General features: G+C 36.8%; 1 protein-coding gene and 1 long non-coding RNA gene across 2 annotated transcripts; one reads left to right on the top strand and one right to left on the bottom strand.

Moving 5' to 3' along the window:
• Positions 1-13,907: 13,907 nt before the first annotated feature.
• On the bottom strand, positions 13,908-14,941 carry LOC116172945 (zinc metalloproteinase nas-4-like). Its single transcript, XM_031490226.1, has 4 exons — positions 14,544-14,941; positions 14,262-14,500; positions 14,081-14,214; positions 13,908-14,033 (listed from the first exon to the last, which is right to left on the bottom strand). The coding sequence occupies exons 1-4, from the start codon at positions 14,915-14,917 to the stop codon at positions 13,938-13,940; spliced, it is 843 nt and encodes a 280-aa protein (XP_031346086.1). The 5' UTR covers positions 14,918-14,941; the 3' UTR covers positions 13,908-13,937.
• A 1,071-nt stretch (positions 14,942-16,012) lies between these two features.
• LOC116172946 lies at positions 16,013-21,756 on the top strand. Its single transcript, XR_004145809.1, has 3 exons — positions 16,013-16,126; positions 20,607-20,747; positions 20,797-21,756. It is a non-coding gene; the product is annotated as an uncharacterized LOC116172946 (long non-coding RNA).

Below are 21,756 nucleotides of genomic sequence, written 5' to 3'. Positions count from 1 at the left end.
ATAAAAATACACTGGCTTCCCAACGACATAATTCTCTTACTTTATAAAATTATAACACATATAAATGTTAACTACTCGTGATAGAATGTTTCCCCACCATGCCCATTTTCCTATGCAAAATAATTACCCTAGTCCTTAAAATGTAGGGTGTTTGTCCATCCGTTCGTCCGATTATCATCATTTGATGGGGTGCTAAGGCATCAGGGATGGGATTTTTTAAAAGACGCCACGTGTCATACGCAAAAATAGGTTTTGTGGAGTGGCTGAAACGTAGTTTTTCACACTTTAACGTGCTCCAACCCATCAGTCTTTAAAATAACCACGAGTTTTACATAGGCAATATTTAAATTCCTCAAACGAACGCGCGTACCTATACGGAAACCACGTAGGCATTAGTTGTATTTTTGTTGAAAATGTTAATATCTTTCATGCAAGAAGAGTTATATAGATAGGTATTTTAAAAGAGCCCGCCCTCTATAGAAGGTGGAAGAGATCCTGCAGTAGGTTAAGGTCACAGTCTTCAACAGAAGACACGCTCTCGAGGAAGCAACGCAACATGACTTCAAAATACAAAGTTTGCTTTTTCTTTTCGAGCATCAAACTTCTCTCTACTTATGCATAAAATATGAACGCAGGGAAACGTTCTTCTATGTCCCTTTCATTGATGACTACGATCGGTAGCTCCTTTAGAAACTCGCCCAATCCCTCTCCACTGGGGACAAAACTGAACTAATTAGTGTTGGTGAAACATAAAATCACTCGTGCGGTAACTAACGTAGTATGAAAGGGCCTGCGTAAATGGGTAGTACAAGAAAAATTCATCATGCGTCGGGCAAAGAGCAGCGCTTCCTGGTCCTTGTACTTGTAACAAATATAGCAAACGAGCTCCTGTGGATCATTGAACATTTAATCAGTTCTTCCTTGGGTGATCTATTATTATTATTATTTTATATATATATATATTTAATTTTAATTTTAAGTACATTGACATAAACACTGTTCTTCGTTCTCAACATTTCACTAGGCATGGATTACACATGACATATTCCGGTAAGCAAACTTTAATAAAGTACATTTGTGAAAGAACTAACTATTTTAAGGGCGACGACGGCGTTAAGTCACAGTCGTATGTTAATGTTGGAAATCTTGTATATCCTCCTGTTGTAAATGATTTTTTATAAACAGGTACGCAGGGAAATCTCATCGTAATCAGTGTCAACAACATGCTTATTTTGAAAAAATTAATAATAGGGATAGTACTGAAATGTCGACAAGCTTTAGCATTTTTTTCTTAAACATTCAAAGTCTACGGAATAAAGTTAGTGAACTAGAAGTGCAGCTGTTAGATACTGATTATGACGTGATTTGTCTTTGTGAACACTGGTTAAAGAATTTTGAGGTAACAAATACGTGCATTAGAAATTATATATTAGTCAATAGCTTTTGTAGAGAAAACCGCATTCATGGTGGTTCCTTAATTTATGTGAAACCCAAACACAATTGTATTTCCGTCCCTAGGATTACCGCTCTATCTAGTGAAATGCATTGCGAAATATCCTGTGTGTACTTACCAGTCTTAGAAGCAATAGTTTTATGTATTTATAGATCACCGCAAGGTGATTTTAAAATATTTTCAAGCACTATGGAGAAAGCCTTACGTCAATGTGTGAAATACAGGTATGTATGTGTCGCTGGCGATTTTAATGTAAATTTTTTGGGGGCGGATAAAGGCGCTGTAGAAGTAATAGATCTTATGGCCACATTTAATTTGCATCCCAATATTTCTTCCCCCACTAGAAATCAGAATTGTTTGGACAACATTTTCACAAACGTAAAAGCAAGTTCATCTAATATTATAGATACCCACTTATCTGACCATCTCGGAATACATGCAATTATGTCCCTCAATCATGCTCCAATCAGAATAAATAGTCCTAGAAAACACCGTCCAATAAATAAACACGGAAAAGTTATTTTGAATAATATTTTAGAGAATTGTTGTTTTGATTTTGTAACAGATAGAAGTAGAGATATTCATAAAAAATTTGACTTGTTTCTAAATACTATCACTGGGGCTTGTGAAATAGCATTTCCTGAAAAAATTGTGAATTGTACAAATAAATCTCTCAATGTTCATTGGTACAACAACGACTTAAAAAGGATGCGAAATACCTTACAATTTTTACAACAATTATATTTACAGTCGCGCAGTGAAAACGTAAAATTGATGTTGCGATCTTTTAGATATAAATATCACTTGGCTATTAAAAAGAGTAAAATTGCAACTCATGATACATTTATTTCCAAATGCAAAAATTCTTCAAAGGCCATGTGGAAAGTTATTAAAGGTCAGTATTGCAAAAATGATGTGAACCCATCAAATATTGACGCAGAGACATTCAATGAAGAGTTTTTAAATATTCCATCTAGCTTGGTGGAAAATATAGACAGTAATAACCTAAATGATCCCCATCTGTCCCCAAGGTTCAATCCCCCAACTTTTAAATAATAGTAAGTGCATGGATGCGTACGGTCACAATTTGGACATAATTAAATGTATAATAAACATAATCATATCACCATTCACTTCGTTGCTAAATGAATGTCTACATTACAGCATTTTCCCGGATGTGTTAAAACTTGCTTGTGTTCTGCCGCTTCAAAAGGAGACATTCACGTAACTACTAATTATAGACCGGTATCCATCCTTCCAATTTTTTCGAAAGTATTTGAAATGATTCTGAAGAATCGGATTATAGATTTCATGGAAAAGGGAATCATTTGTTTTGCAGTAATCAGTTTGGTTTTCGAAAAGGTCACTCGACAACTACTGCCATTCTTAATTTCACTACGCAGATTATTGACAGTATAGAGGCACGTAGAAGTTGTACGTCTATATCTTTAGATCAAACTAAAGCCTTTGACTTGGTATCTCACACGTTACTGTTAAAAAAGTTAAATTTCTATAATTTCACGCAGGATAGCATAAACTTAATTCAATCTTACTTAAGTAACCGTAGTCAATTTGTACAGTACAACAATAAAAAATCTCAATGTCGAGCTGTAACATTAGGCGTTCCGCAGGGTTCCATAATTGGACCTGTTTTATTTTTAATTTTTATTAATGACATTTGTTTCTCTAGTCCAGGTGCCAGATTCACGCTGTATGCTGACGACATAACGTTAACTAGTATTTCTTCCGATTTCGTGCAGAATGAAGAAAAAATAAGTAAGGCTTTACTAGATGTAAAACAATGGATTAGTGCTAATAAGCTAGTTTTAAATAATAGTAAAACAAAAAAAATTCAGTTCTCTTCATCAACGTCAAAAGAAGTAGTATCCATTAATTTCCTTGGCGTCCTTATTGATTCGAAACTGACGTGGGGCCAATACGAAGACAGAATTAGCGCAAAACTGGCTTCAGTCGCGTATCTGTTAAAACATTTATCTAACATGGTGTCGAAACCGATTTTAAAATGTGTCTATTACAGTTATGCCCACTCAATAATTTGTTATGGAATAATAGCGTGGGGCCACTCTACTGCAATGAAGAGAATATTTGCGATGCAAAGAAGGTGTGTCCGAAGTGTAGCTAGTGCTGGATACAGAGAAGACTGTCGTTACATTTTTCAATCTTTCAAATTTCTTACAGCGCCTTCTCAGTACGTACTAGAATGTTTGGTGTATGTTCATAAAAATAAATTAAATTAGGTCGCCCATTCAGAAATCCACAGGTACAACACACGTAACAGCAATAATCTTGTATGCGCGAAACTTAGACTTAAAAAATCGCAAGCTGCACATAACTACTGGGGGCCGGTGTTTTATAACAGGTTGCCTGATCACATTCGATCAGAAAATAGAAAGATTTTCAAAAACAAAATAAAGGCTTTTTTAACTGAAAACCCCTTATACAATATTAAAGATTTTCTTAACATTGACGTTAAATTATAAATTTTAATATTTCTTAGAGTTTACGTTTTATGTTTTATGTTATAGCAAGTCTCTGTGTTTTATATTTATATGTATTGTTCTGCTTTTATGACGCGTGTAAACATTACTTTTAATGTACTAGCACAATGAATATATATTATTATTATTATTATTATTTTAAATTTCTAAACGATTGCCATATAGTATCTACGTTCTATATAAAATAATTAAACTCAAGTCTACACCTGGTTCTTCATCCTACAAAAAAGGATAATGCGATTAATTTTTAATGTAAAACCGACAATTTCTCTTAGGAATGTTTTCATCAATAGGAAAATTTTATCATTTCCCAGCATTTACATATATAAGCTTTGCATCTTCGTGAAAATGAATAGTCATATTTTTCATCCATTAAATGCTAAGCATGACTATCATACACGCAACAATGAGGTACTTACCATACCCTACCATTCCACAGCGAAGTATGAAAGGGGTCCATATTACAATGCAGTTAAAATGTACAATGCACTCCCTTTATATATTAAAAACATCACAAACATTAAGAAGTATCGAACGAATCTAAAAAAATACTTAGTCGAACGTTGTTTTTATTCAATGAGTGATTTTTAATTGTAACATGTACTTTAGCGTTTACACGGTTCCTAATTGACTTTTTAAAATGTTAAATGTCCATAAATGTTTGAATGTATGACGATGTCTATGTCAAGGTACCTACTTGATCACAGACAATAAAGTTATTATTATTATTGATTATTATTATTATTTGCGCCTATAGGTACAGTTGGTAATAATTCTGCGTCAATTTGTACCTGTTACTTACCTTGCATAAATAGGAAAGAAATAACAGCACATTTCAACCCTCTTCGCGTTTCAAGCACAAAAAAATATGTTTCAAAATGTGGGAAACGATGCCTTTTTGATATTTTATTGTTACAATCCGCCACATCACACTTTTTACGGTCACATAACTTGTTCATACTTTAAATCTTTCAAAAGTCAAAATTGACATGTGTAAAACCGTGTATACGTATAAAATCGACGATAAAAATATTTCCTGTAACGAGCAAAATTACAGGTTTTGCAAAAAAATATTTGAGTCTGCGATAAATAGTTCTCCGTACAACCACGGGAAACGCTGTAATCAGTGACAATTTAGCGCCATTTATGTTTCTGTTCTGTGAAGGTCTTATTCTGTGGTAACGATACTTCAAGTATGACTTTTGAAACTGTCATCTGGATGAAATAAAAAATCCTCTTAGGTCGCTTTCTGTAAATGCAGAACATTTCTTTGGCTTTTGTACCTATCCTTTGGTTGAAGCTTTCACAAACGCGCGTAATTTAAGGTATGCTTCCAAATCTGTTCCACTTTTTAATCGCAGCATTGCTTTAAGTTTTGAATGAATGCACCAAAATATAGAAGATTTAAATACCTTTGACATTTCCTTCATATATGCCAGCATTATGGATGCATTTAAGACTGTATTCGTAACTTCCTATTCATCCATGGAAACAACTTTTCATATTCCTTATAATAGGCTTTACTGGAGTTGGATTTTACACCTACCAACGTTTGTTTAGATTTTACAACAATCGATTTAATGGACGGTGTATTATCTTTTTCAACGGAAATCTTTTAATTCACAAAGACGATGATTTTTATAAGCAAACGTCAAGTGACATTTCCATGGCAATCGTGAAATTACGAAAACCCAGCCCACTTAATTAGACATGTATTCGAGTATAACGTCAATATGATTTCATTGTATTTCCTATTTTTAAATTATACTGCAGGTATAATAAAAAATACTATCAGATACACGTGTATAATTGGTCTTTAAAGCACTTGCAACGTTAAAGGTACTCCGCTTTGCGTCGTGCCCTTAAACTCGTTGCGCGTGCTTTAAAGACTTGATTATACACTTGTATCTTAATATACTATTTATCAACGGCTCTGATTATATTCAAAATTATGATAAATATCAAAAAATCTGTATTATATTTCCCACAATACCCAACATCGACCTAATTTTCAAAGCAACTGTTAAACCGTAATCTTTATAAAAGATTTTGTCCTTTTATACGTCATTTCAGATTCAGTTCATAGGCGCCTTTAACTAACTCCGGGGGAAGCTTCATGCCTTGAATATGAATGTTTTGTCGCTAGAACCCCGGAATGAACCTCAGGCCGCTATCAAATCGTAGTCCCATCGATTATCGCTTGTCCATCCAAACCTGGCTGATAAATGGCTCAAAGTTTCGCAATAAGTCATCTTGAAAAACAATGATTAAGTAATCTTCAATTTCACAAACGGTTTCGTCGCAAAAAAATTGTCACCTAATCTTCGAATTCAATGCTATCGCATCTGAGATATCGATAAGAAGGTGAAACGATACGACAGATATTGGGAATGTAAGTGACTTTTTCCTGTAAATAACTTTTCGAAAAATAATGCGCAACGATCTAAGGTCGAGGGTACTAGGCCACCGAATCGAATCACTCACTAATTTCTTCGCCAACTTGATTTAGATCAATCCAAAATACGCAAATTTCCAAACGCTCATTTGTCATTCTTATTATCCATTAATTTGGAATGGAAACGTTGTTTTGATAAAAAGTGTGAGACAGTGACAATTAATTACCGGCTAATTGACGTTTTATTTAAAACGTTGAATTATGAAAAAGTTAGTATGTGTAAGGTAATTTGGGAAGATGAAATTGGCGCTCCTCGCGATTATCACAGCGGCCATGCTCTTGCGTGTGGCTAAAACAGAGTGCGATGATGAGGATCCTCCATGCACGTGCAAAGTCGGCGAAGGTGTGTGGAAAGTGGGTTCCTTAAATTGCGAGTACTACTGCGTGCTTAATTACCAAAAGCTGTCGTGCGAGGAAGCCGAAGAAATTTACGACAGCACCGAGCCACAACCATGAAGTCTGTTCTTGTTTGTAATTGCGTATCAAATTAAAGTTTTGAACATAGCACTGGAAGGGTTTATTTTTTAACGCTTTTTCTGCCATTAAGAGGGATCTTAACCCCAAAATTTTAGTGAAATCGTACATAGTTCTACCCACCCACCATTACCAAAGAAAGAGAAAACTGAAATGTGATGAAAGGAACTGTGGGCAGATGGAGGAGTAGAAACGGTGTGGAAGAAGAGCGCTCGGTTCGCGGTCATTAATTTTGCAAATGTCATTACGATGGAAACTGTAAATAGGCAATTAACTTTCGGCTAATTAACTGAATATTTTGCACGGTAATTGACATTATCACTGCGAACTGCGAGCTGGTTGACAAAGATGAAAAGTGTGCTACTTATAATTGTCATGGCGCTACTTTGGCAGAATGCCAAAACCGAGTGTGATGGTGAGCAACCCCCCTGTTCGTGCAAAGTTGGCGAGGGTGCGTGGAGAGTGGGTTCATCTAGCTGCCAGTACCACTGCGTGCTGAACGGGGAAGAGCTGTCATGCGACGAGGCCGAGGAAATGTACGCGAACGCCGAAGCCCAACCATAATCTTTGCGCTGATTGTTTTGTCGCCGCTTAATTAAAGTCTTTGTGCAAACAAACTTTCTCAGTAATAAAGATCGAATCACCGAGGAATAACAGCATCTTTTCTTACTTTCGTCGCCAAATTTATTCTGTAGGTACGTCATTAATTTACGTGATGCTAATTGAACCTTCCATCTTGTAAGGTAAGTTTAGAGGGTAGTAAGCACATCTTTTTCGTTGACTAGCCCCTCAAAACGCGAGTTAATGGCAAAAAAATAGAGCCACTTGAAATTCCAAAAGCGCAATATTCAATCGGCAAAACAATTACCGCAATCACGATAGAGATGACAAGATAAATGGCACCTATCGGTATATAAGTGTAGGTATGTCGCACACGAGTAAACTAAGTACGATCCATCAACGTCTCTGATACATCAAGATGAAAACGACAATGTTCGTAGTATTCGCCTTAATTGGTTTGCTCTGCTGCGTCCAAGCCAAGTCAGGCATCGACATCCAAAGTGGTACGGCATCAAGTGGTCCAGCTTTGAACACTTTCCCGCAAGTTTATTACTTGTGCTTCGTGTACTTATTTTACGCATTTGTACTTAAAAGGTAAACTCGCCTAAGAATCATTGTTAAAAATAAGTATGTCAAATCGTGACACACATAAAAAGTAAAACGCACAAATGTTATCACAAAAATAAAAAAATGTAACAATATATTGAATTTAAAGAAATGGAGTCTTATTTCTTGCTTAGGAATTCTGTTTAAGCAAAAACTAGTTGTCAGGTAAACTCCTGACATGACTTTTTGACTACTTTGAATAGGGTCATTGCAATTATCTTTGGGCATAGTATAACATTTAGGAAATGCCCTCTAGCGCCTTTATTTTGAACCCGACGCAAAAAGGGTAGGAGCCTTTTTTTGTAGATCTTATCAAAACACGTCTTTTTTGAATTAACATTTTTCACTCTGATGCTTACTTTTAGAGAAAAATGCAAATTTAGAAAAATAAAATAAATAGTTTAACTTTTCAATTCAAAATTTTTCAAAAACAAAGGAACTTGTGAGTTGTTTAAGCACGTAATACACGAGGGGACAATCAAAAAATTTTTGTAAAATTTTGTCTTGACTGCCAGGAGAACATAATAGTTGAGGAGGTCTTTTCCCATCACCCACAAAAATATTTCGAAGCCAAATTTCGTTTTAAATCTTTTCAAATTTGGTATCAGGAGGTTATAATGTGCGAGGAGGTGTTTCAGCTCCTAATACACGAAGTGCCAATCAGAAAGTTATTGTAAAATTTTTTAAGCCATTTTGGCCAGTGTATGCGAAAAAAAATAAAAAAATTTGTTCAAGCCGTTATGGCTCTTTTAAACTTTTGACACCCTCAACAACCATGAAGATGGTTACGCATCAAAACCAAAATAGGACGTTTGCGATTCCCCATACCACCCTATATGCACCCCAAATTTCGTTCAAATCGGTTCAGGGGTTTTTTAGTTACCGTGGTCACAAAAAACGAACCACATACACACACAGACCGACATTATTCGGATTCCTGGTTCTTCAAAACGTGTATTTCCATAAAAAAAAAGTGGGGGGGGGGGCATTTTTACCCCAATTCCCTGTATCAGTATAGTGATTCGACTTCGGGTCGGTAACGAGTGCAGACGTGCTTTTTAGTGAGCGCTGTTTAAGTAAAGTACTCGTAACTTTAAAACGCGAGCCAGGTCCAGGCCTAATTCAAAGCTCAAGCGAAAGTTGTCTTTATCTAGACACAAATAAAGCGCGGAGATCCAATTAAATTGAGAGGAGGTCAAGACAGGGTAGGAATCTCCATCCAACAGGACAACAAGAGCGTAAAAATAAGTGCAAGAAATGATACTTAGAATTAATTGACTATGGACATATGGATGCTTTTTTGAGCCGAATCGAATTTCTTTTCGCTTTTTAGAAAATTCCCACGACAATCAACATTACTTATATTCTCACAACCATAAATCAAACAAAAAAAAATAAAAAAAAGGTAAAAATAAAATAAAATAAGTTAAAAAAATTTTAAAAAATTTACAAACGGAAAACAATAAAAAAAACGGAGTTTGCTGACGCTAAGGTCCGTAGGGACCTATCTCTAGTTTATTGGAGCGGAAAGCCGAAGCTTCGCTTAAATCAGAAACTCAGGCAAGTACTCGAAATTCATTTTTAATTTCGTTAAAAACGCACCGATTTTGATGAAATTTCGATCGGACCTTTTTGAGGCGATTTTGCGTCGATTCTGAGAATTTGGTGCACGGGAAATTCTATACGGTTAGGGTTAGGACGTACGGGCGCCGCCGCGGGGGGGGGGGGGGGGGGGGGGGGATAAGGATAGTTGGCGCAACTTTCGGCGAGATTAAAAAATTCCTCCTGCGACTTACGGGGTAGCTGCCATAAGCAGTAAAAAAATATAAATTTTTGGAAAAAATTCGTGACTCGAAAACGGCACCGGAACTTCTGTTCCCCCTTTCTGAGGCGTTGGGCGACGCGGAGGAGCGTCTTTTTGTCGGGGTGCGATTAAAAGTGACACCCCGGTGTGGAAACGGCGCGACCCGGAGCGCCGGTCGCGAAGGAAACGTTTTTCGCATTTTTGTTGATCTCAACGACGGGTCGCCCTATCAACATATGCATAAATGAAATCTTCTTACGATATGGGACACCTAGAAGGTTAATTTGTGGTAATGGAACCGAATTGGTCAGCGCAGTAATGCAGCAGCGCTCTGGCAATGGACCGCAAGACTAGGACGCAGACATTAGGACGTGGGCCCCTCCTGAAACGCGAAAACAAAGAAGGTTGAGGGGAGGGGGAGAACGTGGACGAAATTTGGCGCGCTTTCATCGTGGAGTTTTCGAGATTTTCCAGAAAAACGCGAATTTGATGGCTCCTTGCTTTATTTTAAGTGCAACAAGGGATAGAACTACGTACCTGCGTTCCTAATGCCCGCATCCCAATTTCTGCGTCCCAGTGTCCGCGTCCCAATGTCTGCGTCTTAATGTCCGCGTCCCAATGTCTGCGTCCTAATGTCCGCGGCCTAATGTCTGCGGTCTATTCCCTTTGTGGTCTACTGTCTTGCGGTCCAATGTCCGCGTCCTAATGTCTGCGTCCTAATGTCTGGCGGCCTAATGCCCGGTCCCGAGCGACATCTAACGCACTTATCCGAATGTCTAAAAACCCACAAAAAGCCATGTGGAATATTATTAATTCCACTCGTAAAGGTAACGAACCCGTAAGCAGAGTTGGACTGGGTCACTGGGTCACTGGGTCAACTGGGTCACCTGGGTCACTAAATTAAACTGGGTCACTGGGTCGCTGGGTCACGTCATACTCTTTTCAGTTAGACCCAGTGACCCAGTTGACCCAGTTTGACCCAGTGACCCAACTTGACCCAGTTTGACCCAGTGACCCAGTTTGACCCAGTTTGACCCAGTGAGCCAGTTTGACCCAGTGACCCAGTTTGACCCAGCGACGCAATTTCACCCGGGGACCCAATTCGACCCAGTCACCTAGTTTGATTGAATATCGCAGTTAAGTCAGTGCCCTCGGTTCAAGTGTACAGATTATGCAATAAATGAAATGCTGGTTTGTTGAAAATAATACTCGATTGCTTGACAACTGCCATTTCTGTGATGTTTGCTTTAATACTGCCGTAAAAAACTTTCCATGTCCCGAATTGTATTAGAATAATGTTATTTCTTTGCTTCAGGGCTTACCAGTTTGCTTACAGGTGTTACAGGTGAATCCAAATAAATCTTTTCTCTAAATACTTTCATTGACTACTTGACTACAAACTATAAACAAATGCATTTGATTTTTTTAGGTATTATTAGTGCTCTTGAATGAAATTGGGCTACGTGCTTGTTGCCGAATATTATTGAGGAAGTTTTTTTTTAAATTAAAAGTTACTTGAAATTGCTTTGGATGATACCTAACAATAATTTAATTACTGGGCTACCGGGTCAGGACGGGTCACTGAGTAAAGCTGGGTCAAGATGGGTCACTGGGTCAAGCTGGGTCACCGGGTCAAGCTGGGTCACCGGGTCAAACTGGGTCAAGCTGGGCCACTGGGTCAAACTGGGTCAAGCTGGGTCACCGGGTCAAACTGGGTCAAACTGGGTCACCGGGTCAAGCTGGGTCACTGGGCCAAACTGGGTCAAGCTGGGTCACCGGGTCAAGCTGGGTCACCGGGTCAAACTGGGTCACTGGGTCACCGGGTCACTGGGTCAGTAAACTAACTGGATCACCGGGTCACTGGGTCACTCTATGCTTGACCCAGTCCAACTCTGCCCGTAAGTACAAAAATATGCATAACACAAAATCATCAGCAAATAACTGGAGAATTACTTGCAAACAGTTTCAATAACTACTTTATTTCAAGTACAAACAAGTTAAAAAATAAATTTAGTCATAAAGTTGATAGAGAATATATCAAAAAACTTATTCCCATAAATAGTAAAACATTCTTTTTAAGCCCAGTTTGCAAAGACGACGTAAAAGATGCTATAAAAAAACTTTCAAACTCTAACGCTTCTGGTGACGATCTCTATTCAAACAGACTAATAAAAAATTGTGAAGATAGTCTTTTAAGTTCTCTTACTCATATAATAAATTTAACTTTTAAATTCTCTAAATTTCCAACCAAATTAAAACACGCAGTAGTACTTCCCTTCTTTAAGAAAGGCGATAAAAGTGAATTTCAAAATTACAGACCCATCTGCTTAGTTTCTTCTTTCTCAAAAATTATTGAAATCATTGTTAATGATAAATTAATGGTGTTTTTCGTAACAAATAACCTTCTTAATGATAAATCAGCACGGCTTTATGCGAAACTAAAGCGTAGAAACATCCACTCTTCGCATTTATCAACAAAATAGTCGAAACCATTGATAATAAATGTATTGCGTTAGGAGTTTTCATAGATATGAGCATTGAGCAAGGCTTTCGATTGCGTAGACCATACAAATCTGTTGGAAAAACTGGAAAGATACGGTATACGGGGTGCGTGTTTGGAGTGGTTTCAATCATATTTAGAGAATAGATACCAAACAGTACGATTAACTGAAAACAACGAAATTGTCCTATCAAATAGATTGAAAGTTAAAATTGGCGTGCCTCAAGGGAGTGTATTGGGACCAACACTGTTCATTATATACGTAAACGATCTGCTAAATCTTTTTACTTACAACTCTAACATTCACATCACTACATATGCGGACGACAATAATATATTAATTACCTGTCCAAAAAGTAGCGATATCCAACCAATTCTTAGTACAACTATGGATACTATTTTAGAATGGATGGAAACTAATAAATTGTGTCTAAATATAAACAAGACAAAATGCGTTCCTTTTGTTACAGCTAGATCTAAACATGACTTTCCCCAATACATTATCTATAAGGACTCGAAGATTGAACTAGAGCAAAATACAAAAACATTAGGCATAAATTTAAATGAAAACCTTAAATGGGACCATTATATAGATAACTTATGTAAAAAACTATCGTCGTCCATTTTTGCAATAAAATCCCTAGCACACAAATGCTCTAGTACAACCCTCAGAACATTATATTTTGCTTGTTTTGAAAGCCATATAAGATTTGCAATAATTCACTGGGGGCAATCTCCTAACCTATTAAGAATATTTAAGCTGCAAAAATATGTAGTAAGAATAATTTGCTCTATAGGCTACCGTGCCACATGCCGATCCAGGTTCAAAGAATTAAGCATTCTAACGGTACCATGTCTGTACATCTATGAAATCATAAAATATGCTTATCAGAATAAAAAACACTTTAATTCCCTTTCTCACAACCACAACACTCGATTTAAAAATAACTTGCTACCTCATAAGCATAAAACGACATATTACCAAAAAAGTAGTCATAATAACGCCTGTAAATTTTTCAGTTGCTTGCCAACCGATCTAAAAAACATAAATAATATCAATAAGTTCAAAAACACCTTAAAGTCCTTCTTAGTTAATGCTGAATATTATTCCATTAATGAATTCTTTACATAATATGGCGTTGTCGCGGACCTTACATTATAACTGCATACTGTAATCTTCTATAAATTTTATAATTGTATCGTATTTGTTGGTACCGTTTTATTATTTTACATTATATTGTAACTGTTGACATATTTTCCATTTATATATGCGGACTCACTGCATGTACTGTATATATAGTGAAAATAAAAATATACTCTACTCTACTCTAAATCCATAAGCGTCATTTTACAGTTTTAAACGGTACATGTTTATACTGCTGCTCAATAGAGGGTGCTTTTTAAGTACCTCTTTAATGTGGCACCTGTAAGAAACTGTTCGAAACTTGGAAAAGCTTTTGTGCAGAATGGTATGTGTGCTGGCCACAGCAAATTTTTTATTTTATCTTCAATAGAATAGTGCTTTAATAAAGTATGTAGATTTCAATGGCAACAATTAGCCAAAGCTAAATGCTTGATCGTGCACACTGGTACAACTTGTTCACCTTCCTGACGTCTGTACGGGTAAAATAGTCGCCGCGGCCCAATTTCGAAACTCCATCCTGAAATGGTCGGTTGCATTGGGTTTACGTTTGATTGGCTCACTTACGATGGGAACCATCGTCATAAGACCGTTCCACGTAAACGCATACGAGGAGTAGTGCATGATGGAACGAATGTCGTACGGTTCGTCCAAATCGGTAAAGTCCTCTTTAGATGACATATCGAATTGGCTGGTCATATCTGCAAGGTTCGACCTGGATTATTGACAAAGAAAACCTGAATCTTACTGGGATGCACGTTATCAAAGGCAATAGTGATATATCTGGCCCGATCGAAACGTGACTGCTCGTGGGCAAAGCCGATTACATGCATCAGCTCGTGAATGATCGTCCCACTTCTCAGGCAAGCTGGCATCTGCAAATTGACCACCTGTTTACCTCCCGTGCGACCGATGCTGGAGTAGCAACCCGCGTGCCTCGAGATGAACAGCACGTAATCTTTATCCCGATCCGAACGCTCCACAAATCTGAACTGAAGCTGAACTTAGGTTAAGAGAAAGCTTGCCTGACCTGATGCAAGTCTCCCGATGGAAAGCCGCCATCGCTCTCCACACCACGAATCTTTGAAAGAACCAAAACTCCGGGCCGAACACGTACGGTATGACGCCATGGACCCATCGCCTCGATTCCGACTTTACGGCCATACGCAAAAGCAGCGGCGGGAAAAGTATATCGCCCTCGGCGTAGGTGCCGAGGAATTCCGGATTCTCCCGATAGCCCGGCTTCCATGCGTCAACGTTTCGGCCCGATTCCTCGTTCGGATTCCCGAATATCCGTTTGCCGAGGTGGGCGAAATTAACGCCCCCACGTTCGTAGTCGTCCTCTGTTAATTCGCGACCGCGCGTCTCCAGAACGAGAGCCAAACTGATTAGCGTGACAAGCATGACAGTGGCGGGCGCCTACTTTTCGCTTTAACTCGTCCAGGCGACCAGCGTGCGCGGAAACGAAGTGGGCATGAATGTTATCTAGGAAGAATTAAGAAAAACTACTGGAAACTTTTGGACGAGATAGCAGTTTTCTGCTAGTTTAGGGATAATTCCACCAATTAAGAAATTATGTAAAAATCCGAGCCAGTAACAGACTTGAAGAGCTCTAGAGCTTTATTCGTCATTAGCAGTTTTTAAAAGTCTTCAAAGCAGAAGGTGCTCGGAAGTGCATGAGTGTAAGACCCTATACTTTATTGCTTCAGTTCGCATCGATACGATGTTAGAATTCGCTTGCTGATATAGCAAACCAAAACGCTTCCGAATGCTCCGGAATACTCTAGAATGTTCTCGAATACGCACATCATATTTTCCAGAAAGATTGCATCACATTCGCTTTCTCGCCGATGAGTAATGACGTCTCGATGTCGATCGATCGAAGAAATGATGGAAAAGAGATAAAACGGAAAAGGAAATGTGATTAAATTATTATTATTAGATTTGGGCAGACGGGGGTGGGAAGAGGGGAGGGGGGGAGTAAAAGCTCTTCCTTTTATGTCTAAGAATTTTTCGGATTCGGATTTCTGATGCTCCAAAACGTGTAGGTATTTGCGAAAAAAAAAGTTCGGGGTCATTTTTTACCTCAATGCAATACCTACCTCCCTATATCTCTTACTAACGTGGTGATTATAAAAAAAACTACAGTTAGCCCTAAATTTAATACTTAAGTACGAAAGTGCGTAAATACGTAAACAAAATAAGGTGTTATGGAAGCACAATTTTGTTATATAAAAATATCAATTCACGAACAATTCTTAAAAAAATGCGTTAAAAATAATCTACGCGTGTAGAACAACAAAATGTTGATTGCAAGATGAAAATAAAATGATAAGCGAAATCATACATAAGAGTAGTACCTATACAGAGAACCACGTGCAAAAACACACAAATAAAAAAAATTCAGATAATTAATACAATTAAATTGCGCAAAAAACTAAATTATTATATTTTTAGATGTAGGTACCTATCTAATCTATTAAACATTTTGACAAATAGGTATAAATGCGTGTGCAGGCTGCCTCATAGACGAGTACTACCAGCACTTTGAAGAGATGTATTTGAAACTTGTATTGGCTTCTGCTGCTCTCATGTGTGTAGGTGTTGCCTCAGGTATGTAACGATACGTTTATGATTTTATGTACAAACGGTCTCCAAACTGGAAGCTTTCATTTGCCCGTTTTCCGTGTCAATTTCACGCGACTTTTGGAAGCAATAACTACCTGCATGGTGCACGGACCATGTGTACATGTGTAGTAAAAACCTTAACACCACTGAAGGTCTAAATTACTTGCCTAACTCACTCAGATTTCTATTCTCAACGACCTTTGTTGGCAAGGATATGAAGATGAAAGTAGCCCGAATTGGTCAGTGTATAATGAAGTATGCTCGGTCCAGGTCAATATTAGAACCTTTTCACTTAGGACAATAACATCATCATTTTCTTTCAAGATACCTTATAGACATGTTCAAGTAAAGATTGAATTATGGAAAAATAGTCAATATATATGTATACTTTGAAATAATGGTTTTTTTGTTCTTAAGTCTAATTAGTCCAGGCTATATAATATTTTTGTATGAAAAAAATTAGTTACCGGGCGAAACGGGGTTTTTCAGGCAGGTGGAATGAATAGAATTTGGGAAAAAATAATTAAAACAGCTGAATTTTTCCGCGGGTGAAATCTCGGGGGTGGAAAGTGGTATTTTGCAAATTGTGGTGAAACTATTGATTTTAGACGAAAATGTTAAATGTAAAAGTTATAGAGATTAAAAAAATGAGCAACTTTTGTATCTGCACTATTTTCACATAATCTCCAATTTTCCTAGAAAAACCGGAAAAACTGTTTTTTTTCGTTTTTTATTCTTATTTTTGCGAAAAAATGTCGTAGGAAATGAAGGGAGGGAATGAAATTTGGAGGTAACATAGCCTGCTTTATGATAAAACAGAAGATAATTGTTTGGGCCTATAAAATTGAACCGTTTCCAAGATCTCACGATTTCTGAAAAAAATCACCTCTTTTTCAAGGGGATGAAAAATCTATTTTTTTTTCATCGTACAGAGGTGCGCGAGGTAGCAAAATTTTCGGGAAGACTTATATTTTAATAAACAAAAATTAAAAAAATACTATTCCTATAGCAAAAATTCGAGAAAATCCCCAAAAACCGGAAAAACAGTTTTAAGATATACACGGTTTTTGACATGATAAATCAACATGTTGGATAAAGATTTTTTCGAAATCTGTCTTCTTCCTTCTCTAATGTTTGCCTAATATTCTCTTTTGTTAGCTTATGGTCAACTGTTTTAGTTAAAACATCTTTATTATTTCTTTTTTCTGCATTTTTACCGCAATAAAAGCAATTCGAAATAAAATCGAATTATGTATCTTGCTTCCTGATTCTTGAAGAATTTATTTTTGTTCACCGACTCTTCTTCCTGCTTGTTTTATAGCTGATGCAATTGCGTTGGGCCTGTTGATAAACTTGCAAAATCTGCAATAAGAACGTTGGTTTTACCGGTCAAAAGCAAATGATTTGAGATGTCAAACCTGCAGGAATAAACTTTATGGGGATTTTATTCATAATTCCTGTAAATTAACGATCAACAGGCCCAGCTTAATACCATCAGCTGTAAAACAGGCAGGAAGAAGAATTAGTGAACAAAAACATATTGTACAGGAAGCAAAAGAATTCGATTTTACTTCAAATTACTTTTATTGCGGTAAAAATGCAGAAAAAAGAAACAATAAAGATGTTTTAATTAAGGCAGTTGGGCACTGGGAAACAAAAGAAAATATTTTAGCAACAATTCAAGAGAGGAGAGAAGACAGATTTCCAAAACTTTTTATTAGCGCGGATCGAACACGTTAATTTATTTGCAAAGCCTATTTACCTACTGTCAAAAACGGTGTATCTTAAAACTGTTCCCCCCGTTTTTGCCGCTTTTCTTGAAATTTTTCTATTGGAATAATATTTTTTATTTTTGATTATTAACCCATATAGCACATGAACGTACTATGGATGTACAACGTACGTAGTCAATTGAATTTGGCATTGTACATTGTACGTCCATTTTTGTACATTGTACAAAATATGTACGTCCATTTTTAGTCCATTTGACATAGCCCTGTACCTTTAATGTATGTCCATTACAGTACGTCCATGGGACATACATAGAAGTACTTAAAATGTACAAATTCTGTTATTGTCATGGGTGTAAATTGAGGTGCAAATGAAAGAAGAAAAAAACGAAATTCAAAATGATTTAATTGAAGTAAATATATGATACATAAATATATATGTCGTAGTCTTTTAGTGAAATCCGTCATTTCACGAAACGCCTAGTCCGAGGCCTAGTCATTTAGTGAAATGCTGAAAATTTATACGTGTGGGGTAATTTCCCTTCCCCTTCTAGATCGATAAGGATACCATTTATCGATTTCCAATGGGAACGGAATCCAATCGCTTGGCCCTGGAAAGTACACTGTGCCACAGTTTCATATAAATGACTAGGCGTTTCGTGACGGATTTCACTAAAAGACTACGACATATATATGTTTATGCAATTCACACGTTTTTATCCTTTCCCCTTTCCGCACAACGCCTTATCCATTTAGATATATTTTGCTCTATTTCATTTAATGTGGTATCCTTGAAAATAGTCATACAGGCTTCTGCAAAACAAAAATGCTACGGTGTGTTCCAATGTAATTAAATTAACTTACTTATTAGAAGGTCATTTAGTCACAGAACACTATAGTAGTTTGCGCGAAGAATCACAAAAGTTAGTACACAAAGTTTTTCTAACAAAATAACGTGATTTAGATTAAATAAATACAACAACACAACGCCATAAAGAATGACCGGCGAGCCGCGAGCGGCGACCGCATGAATCAGTAATCGCGTTTTGTCGTATTTCTTCGTTGACCGGGAAAAACGTTACAAATATTTGGCGGAAAAAAATATGATAATAAAAAAGATAAACAGTTAGCGGCGCAAACTGCAGACAATCATCAGATGCATAAAATACATTAATTATAAAATAATTATCGATACGTACTGATCCCATCCTACAATGTACGTACAATGTACATTACAAAAAGTACGTCCATTTTTGTACGAACATAGGATGTACATCATTCGTCCATGGATGTATGTACGTATAATGTACTTAAAATGTACGTCCGATGGACAAAGTGTGCTATATGGAAAAATGTAAGTCGTTACGAAAATTTTGCTACCCCGCGCACCTCTGTACGATGAAAAAAAATAGATTTTTCATCCCCTTGAAAAAGAGGTGATTTTTTACAGAAATCGTGAGATCTTGGAAACGGTTCAACTTTATAGGCCCAAACAATTATCTTCTGTTTTATCATAAAACAGGTTATGTTACCTCCAAATTTCAAACCCCTACGACATTTTTTCGCAAAAATAAGAATAAAAAACGAAAAAAAACAGTTTTTCCGGTTTTTCTAGGAAAATTTGAGGTTATGTGAAAATAGTGTAGATACAAAAGTTGCTCATTTTTTTAATCTCTATAACTTTTACATTTAACATTTTCGTCTAAAATCAATAGTTTTGCCACAATTTGCAAAATACCACTTTCCACCCATTTCAACCCCCGTAATTTCACCCGCGGAAAAATTCAGCTGTTTTAATTATTTTTTCCCAATTTTTATTCATTTCACCTGCCTGAAAAACCCGGTCTCGCCCGGTAACTAATTTTTTTTTAAAATAAATCATTTTAGAGCTATTTAGCCTGGACTAAATATGTAATAACGTCTTCCTAATGTATAATAGCACACGTATATCTGTGATATAATAGGCAATTTGAGTGATTCAATACTTATCATCAGTTTATTTACACCTATACCAACGTTTGTTTAGATTTTACAACAAGCGATTTAATGGTCGGTGTATTATCTTTTTCAACTGAAATCGTTTTATTCACAAAAACGATGATTTATATAAGCAAACGTCAAGTGCCATTTCCATGGCAATCGTGAAATTACGAACATCCAGCCCACTCAATTAGACATGTATTCGAGGATAACGTCAATATGACTTCATTGTATTTCCTACTTTTAAATTATACTGCAGGTATAATAAAAAATACTATAAGATACACGTGTATAATTGGTCTTTAAAGCACTTGCTTCGCGTCGTGTCATTAAACTCGTTGCGCGTGCTTTAAAGACTTGATTATACACTTGTATTTTAATATACTATTTTATACACCTTTGCCAAATTTCGCTGAAACAACAAAGTTATACATTGTGTAATGAAAAGTACAAAATTCAACCGCCATATCTTGATTCCTGGCTCGCAATGAATGGGGATTTTGAATATGTTAAAATGGACACTTTTCACAATAAAACGCAAAAAGAATCGTTTGTGTGTGAAGTTGACACGGAAAACCCTGTACCTCAATAAGGGGTGGACGTGCTGGGTTTCTTTTTCATGCACAATCAAGCACTAACGACTGGCACGTAATATTTCGTTAGTGCTTCCATTATGCACCTAAATAATAAACTTATATAACGTATACGTAATATATTATTTTTAATTTGATTTCCTTAAACGTAACGAATCGTAGGTTATGCGGTAACCGGTTGCTATACTTGCTCAGCTAGCGACTCGGACCCTCAAGCATTTAACAACTGTCGTAACTTCGTTAATATTACTACAACTGAGGATTGTATAAGAAAAAACCATTTTTGCCTATTTTATTATACAGGTAAGTAATATGCTATCTAATACACAAATATCATCTACCTCTTTTTTAGACGCACCAGCCGGCAAGGTTGATGTGAGCAGAGGTTGTAATGAAGATAGTTGTCGGAGCCTTGCCGAGCAATACCCAGGATATATGAAACACTGTGCGGGTTGCAGGGGCAGAAATTGCAATACTTCAACATAGATCAATAACACCAAGCGAACATTTTTCAGCATACTATACTATCACATTCGCATTTATTGTTCTTTATTCTTTGTCATTATCCTCTAAACGACAAAATGCAATAATTATGTTGTATTTACAATTGGAAGCCATTTTTGACACACCTTATTCCTTCGTCATCCCCGACTCAACGCCTGACTTTCGTTACCAATCTTCTTTTTTTCTTTGCGCGTCGCTATTTATATTAAGCCAATCCGGAACCAACAAAATTTCTCCTTCTCCTTTAAACGAATAGTAGACCAACATCTTTTGTTCCAGATATTTACGGACAACAGGTACAGCTTACGAGGCTGTAACTGTGAGACTTTTTATGGTAGTTTGGGATACTATAGAAATTACCTTTGCAATAGGTACACGGAAAATGAATAAAATTGTACAAAATTAGATAAAGTGGTCACGATAATAGCAATTGAGGTAAATGAGGGTCGTTAGGTATATAAAATATGAAGGTTTTCCCAGTAGTGTAAATTGACTGCGACCATCTACCGTGTGACTAGCAAGATGAAGGTCGCAATCTCGTTTCTATTTATTCTAATCGGCGTGCTCCACGACGTCGAGGGCGGCGAAGCTAAGAAATCAGGCATCAACATCCAAGATAACCGTCCCATCGCTGCAGGTGCTGTGAAGAATCTTCCGGAAGTTTTCTGCCTGTTGTTCATTTACGTATGTTACGCAAGTGTGATCAGAATGCAACTTGTATAGAGGTCCATTATGACAAAAGGTCTTTCCAAAATTGTATGGCGAGGTAGTGCATTTATATTAATAAAATAATTAATGTTTTCATTTA

The sequence above is a fragment of the Photinus pyralis genome, unplaced genomic scaffold, assembly GCF_008802855.1.
Source record: "Photinus pyralis isolate 1611_PpyrPB1 unplaced genomic scaffold, Ppyr1.3 Ppyr1.4_LG6, whole genome shotgun sequence".
Taxonomy (NCBI): Eukaryota; Metazoa; Arthropoda; class Insecta; order Coleoptera; family Lampyridae; genus Photinus; species Photinus pyralis.
The sequence above is the reverse complement of the archived record's forward strand: the minus strand, read 5'-3'. Positions and strand labels throughout refer to the sequence as shown.

Excerpts from the sequence above, each read along its gene's own strand:
- LOC116172945 (XM_031490226.1), bottom strand. The coding sequence starts at position 14,917 with ATGCTTGTCACGCTAATCAGTTTGGCTCTCGTTCTGGAGACGCGCGGT. Across the intron at positions 14,215-14,261 it reads CTTTGATAACGTGCATCCCA|ATATGACCAGCCAATTCGAT; the intron begins GTAAGATTCAGG and ends CGAACCTTGCAG. Across the intron at positions 14,034-14,080 it reads TTATGACGATGGTTCCCATC|GATGGAGTTTCGAAATTGGG; the intron begins GTAAGTGAGCCA and ends CGACCATTTCAG.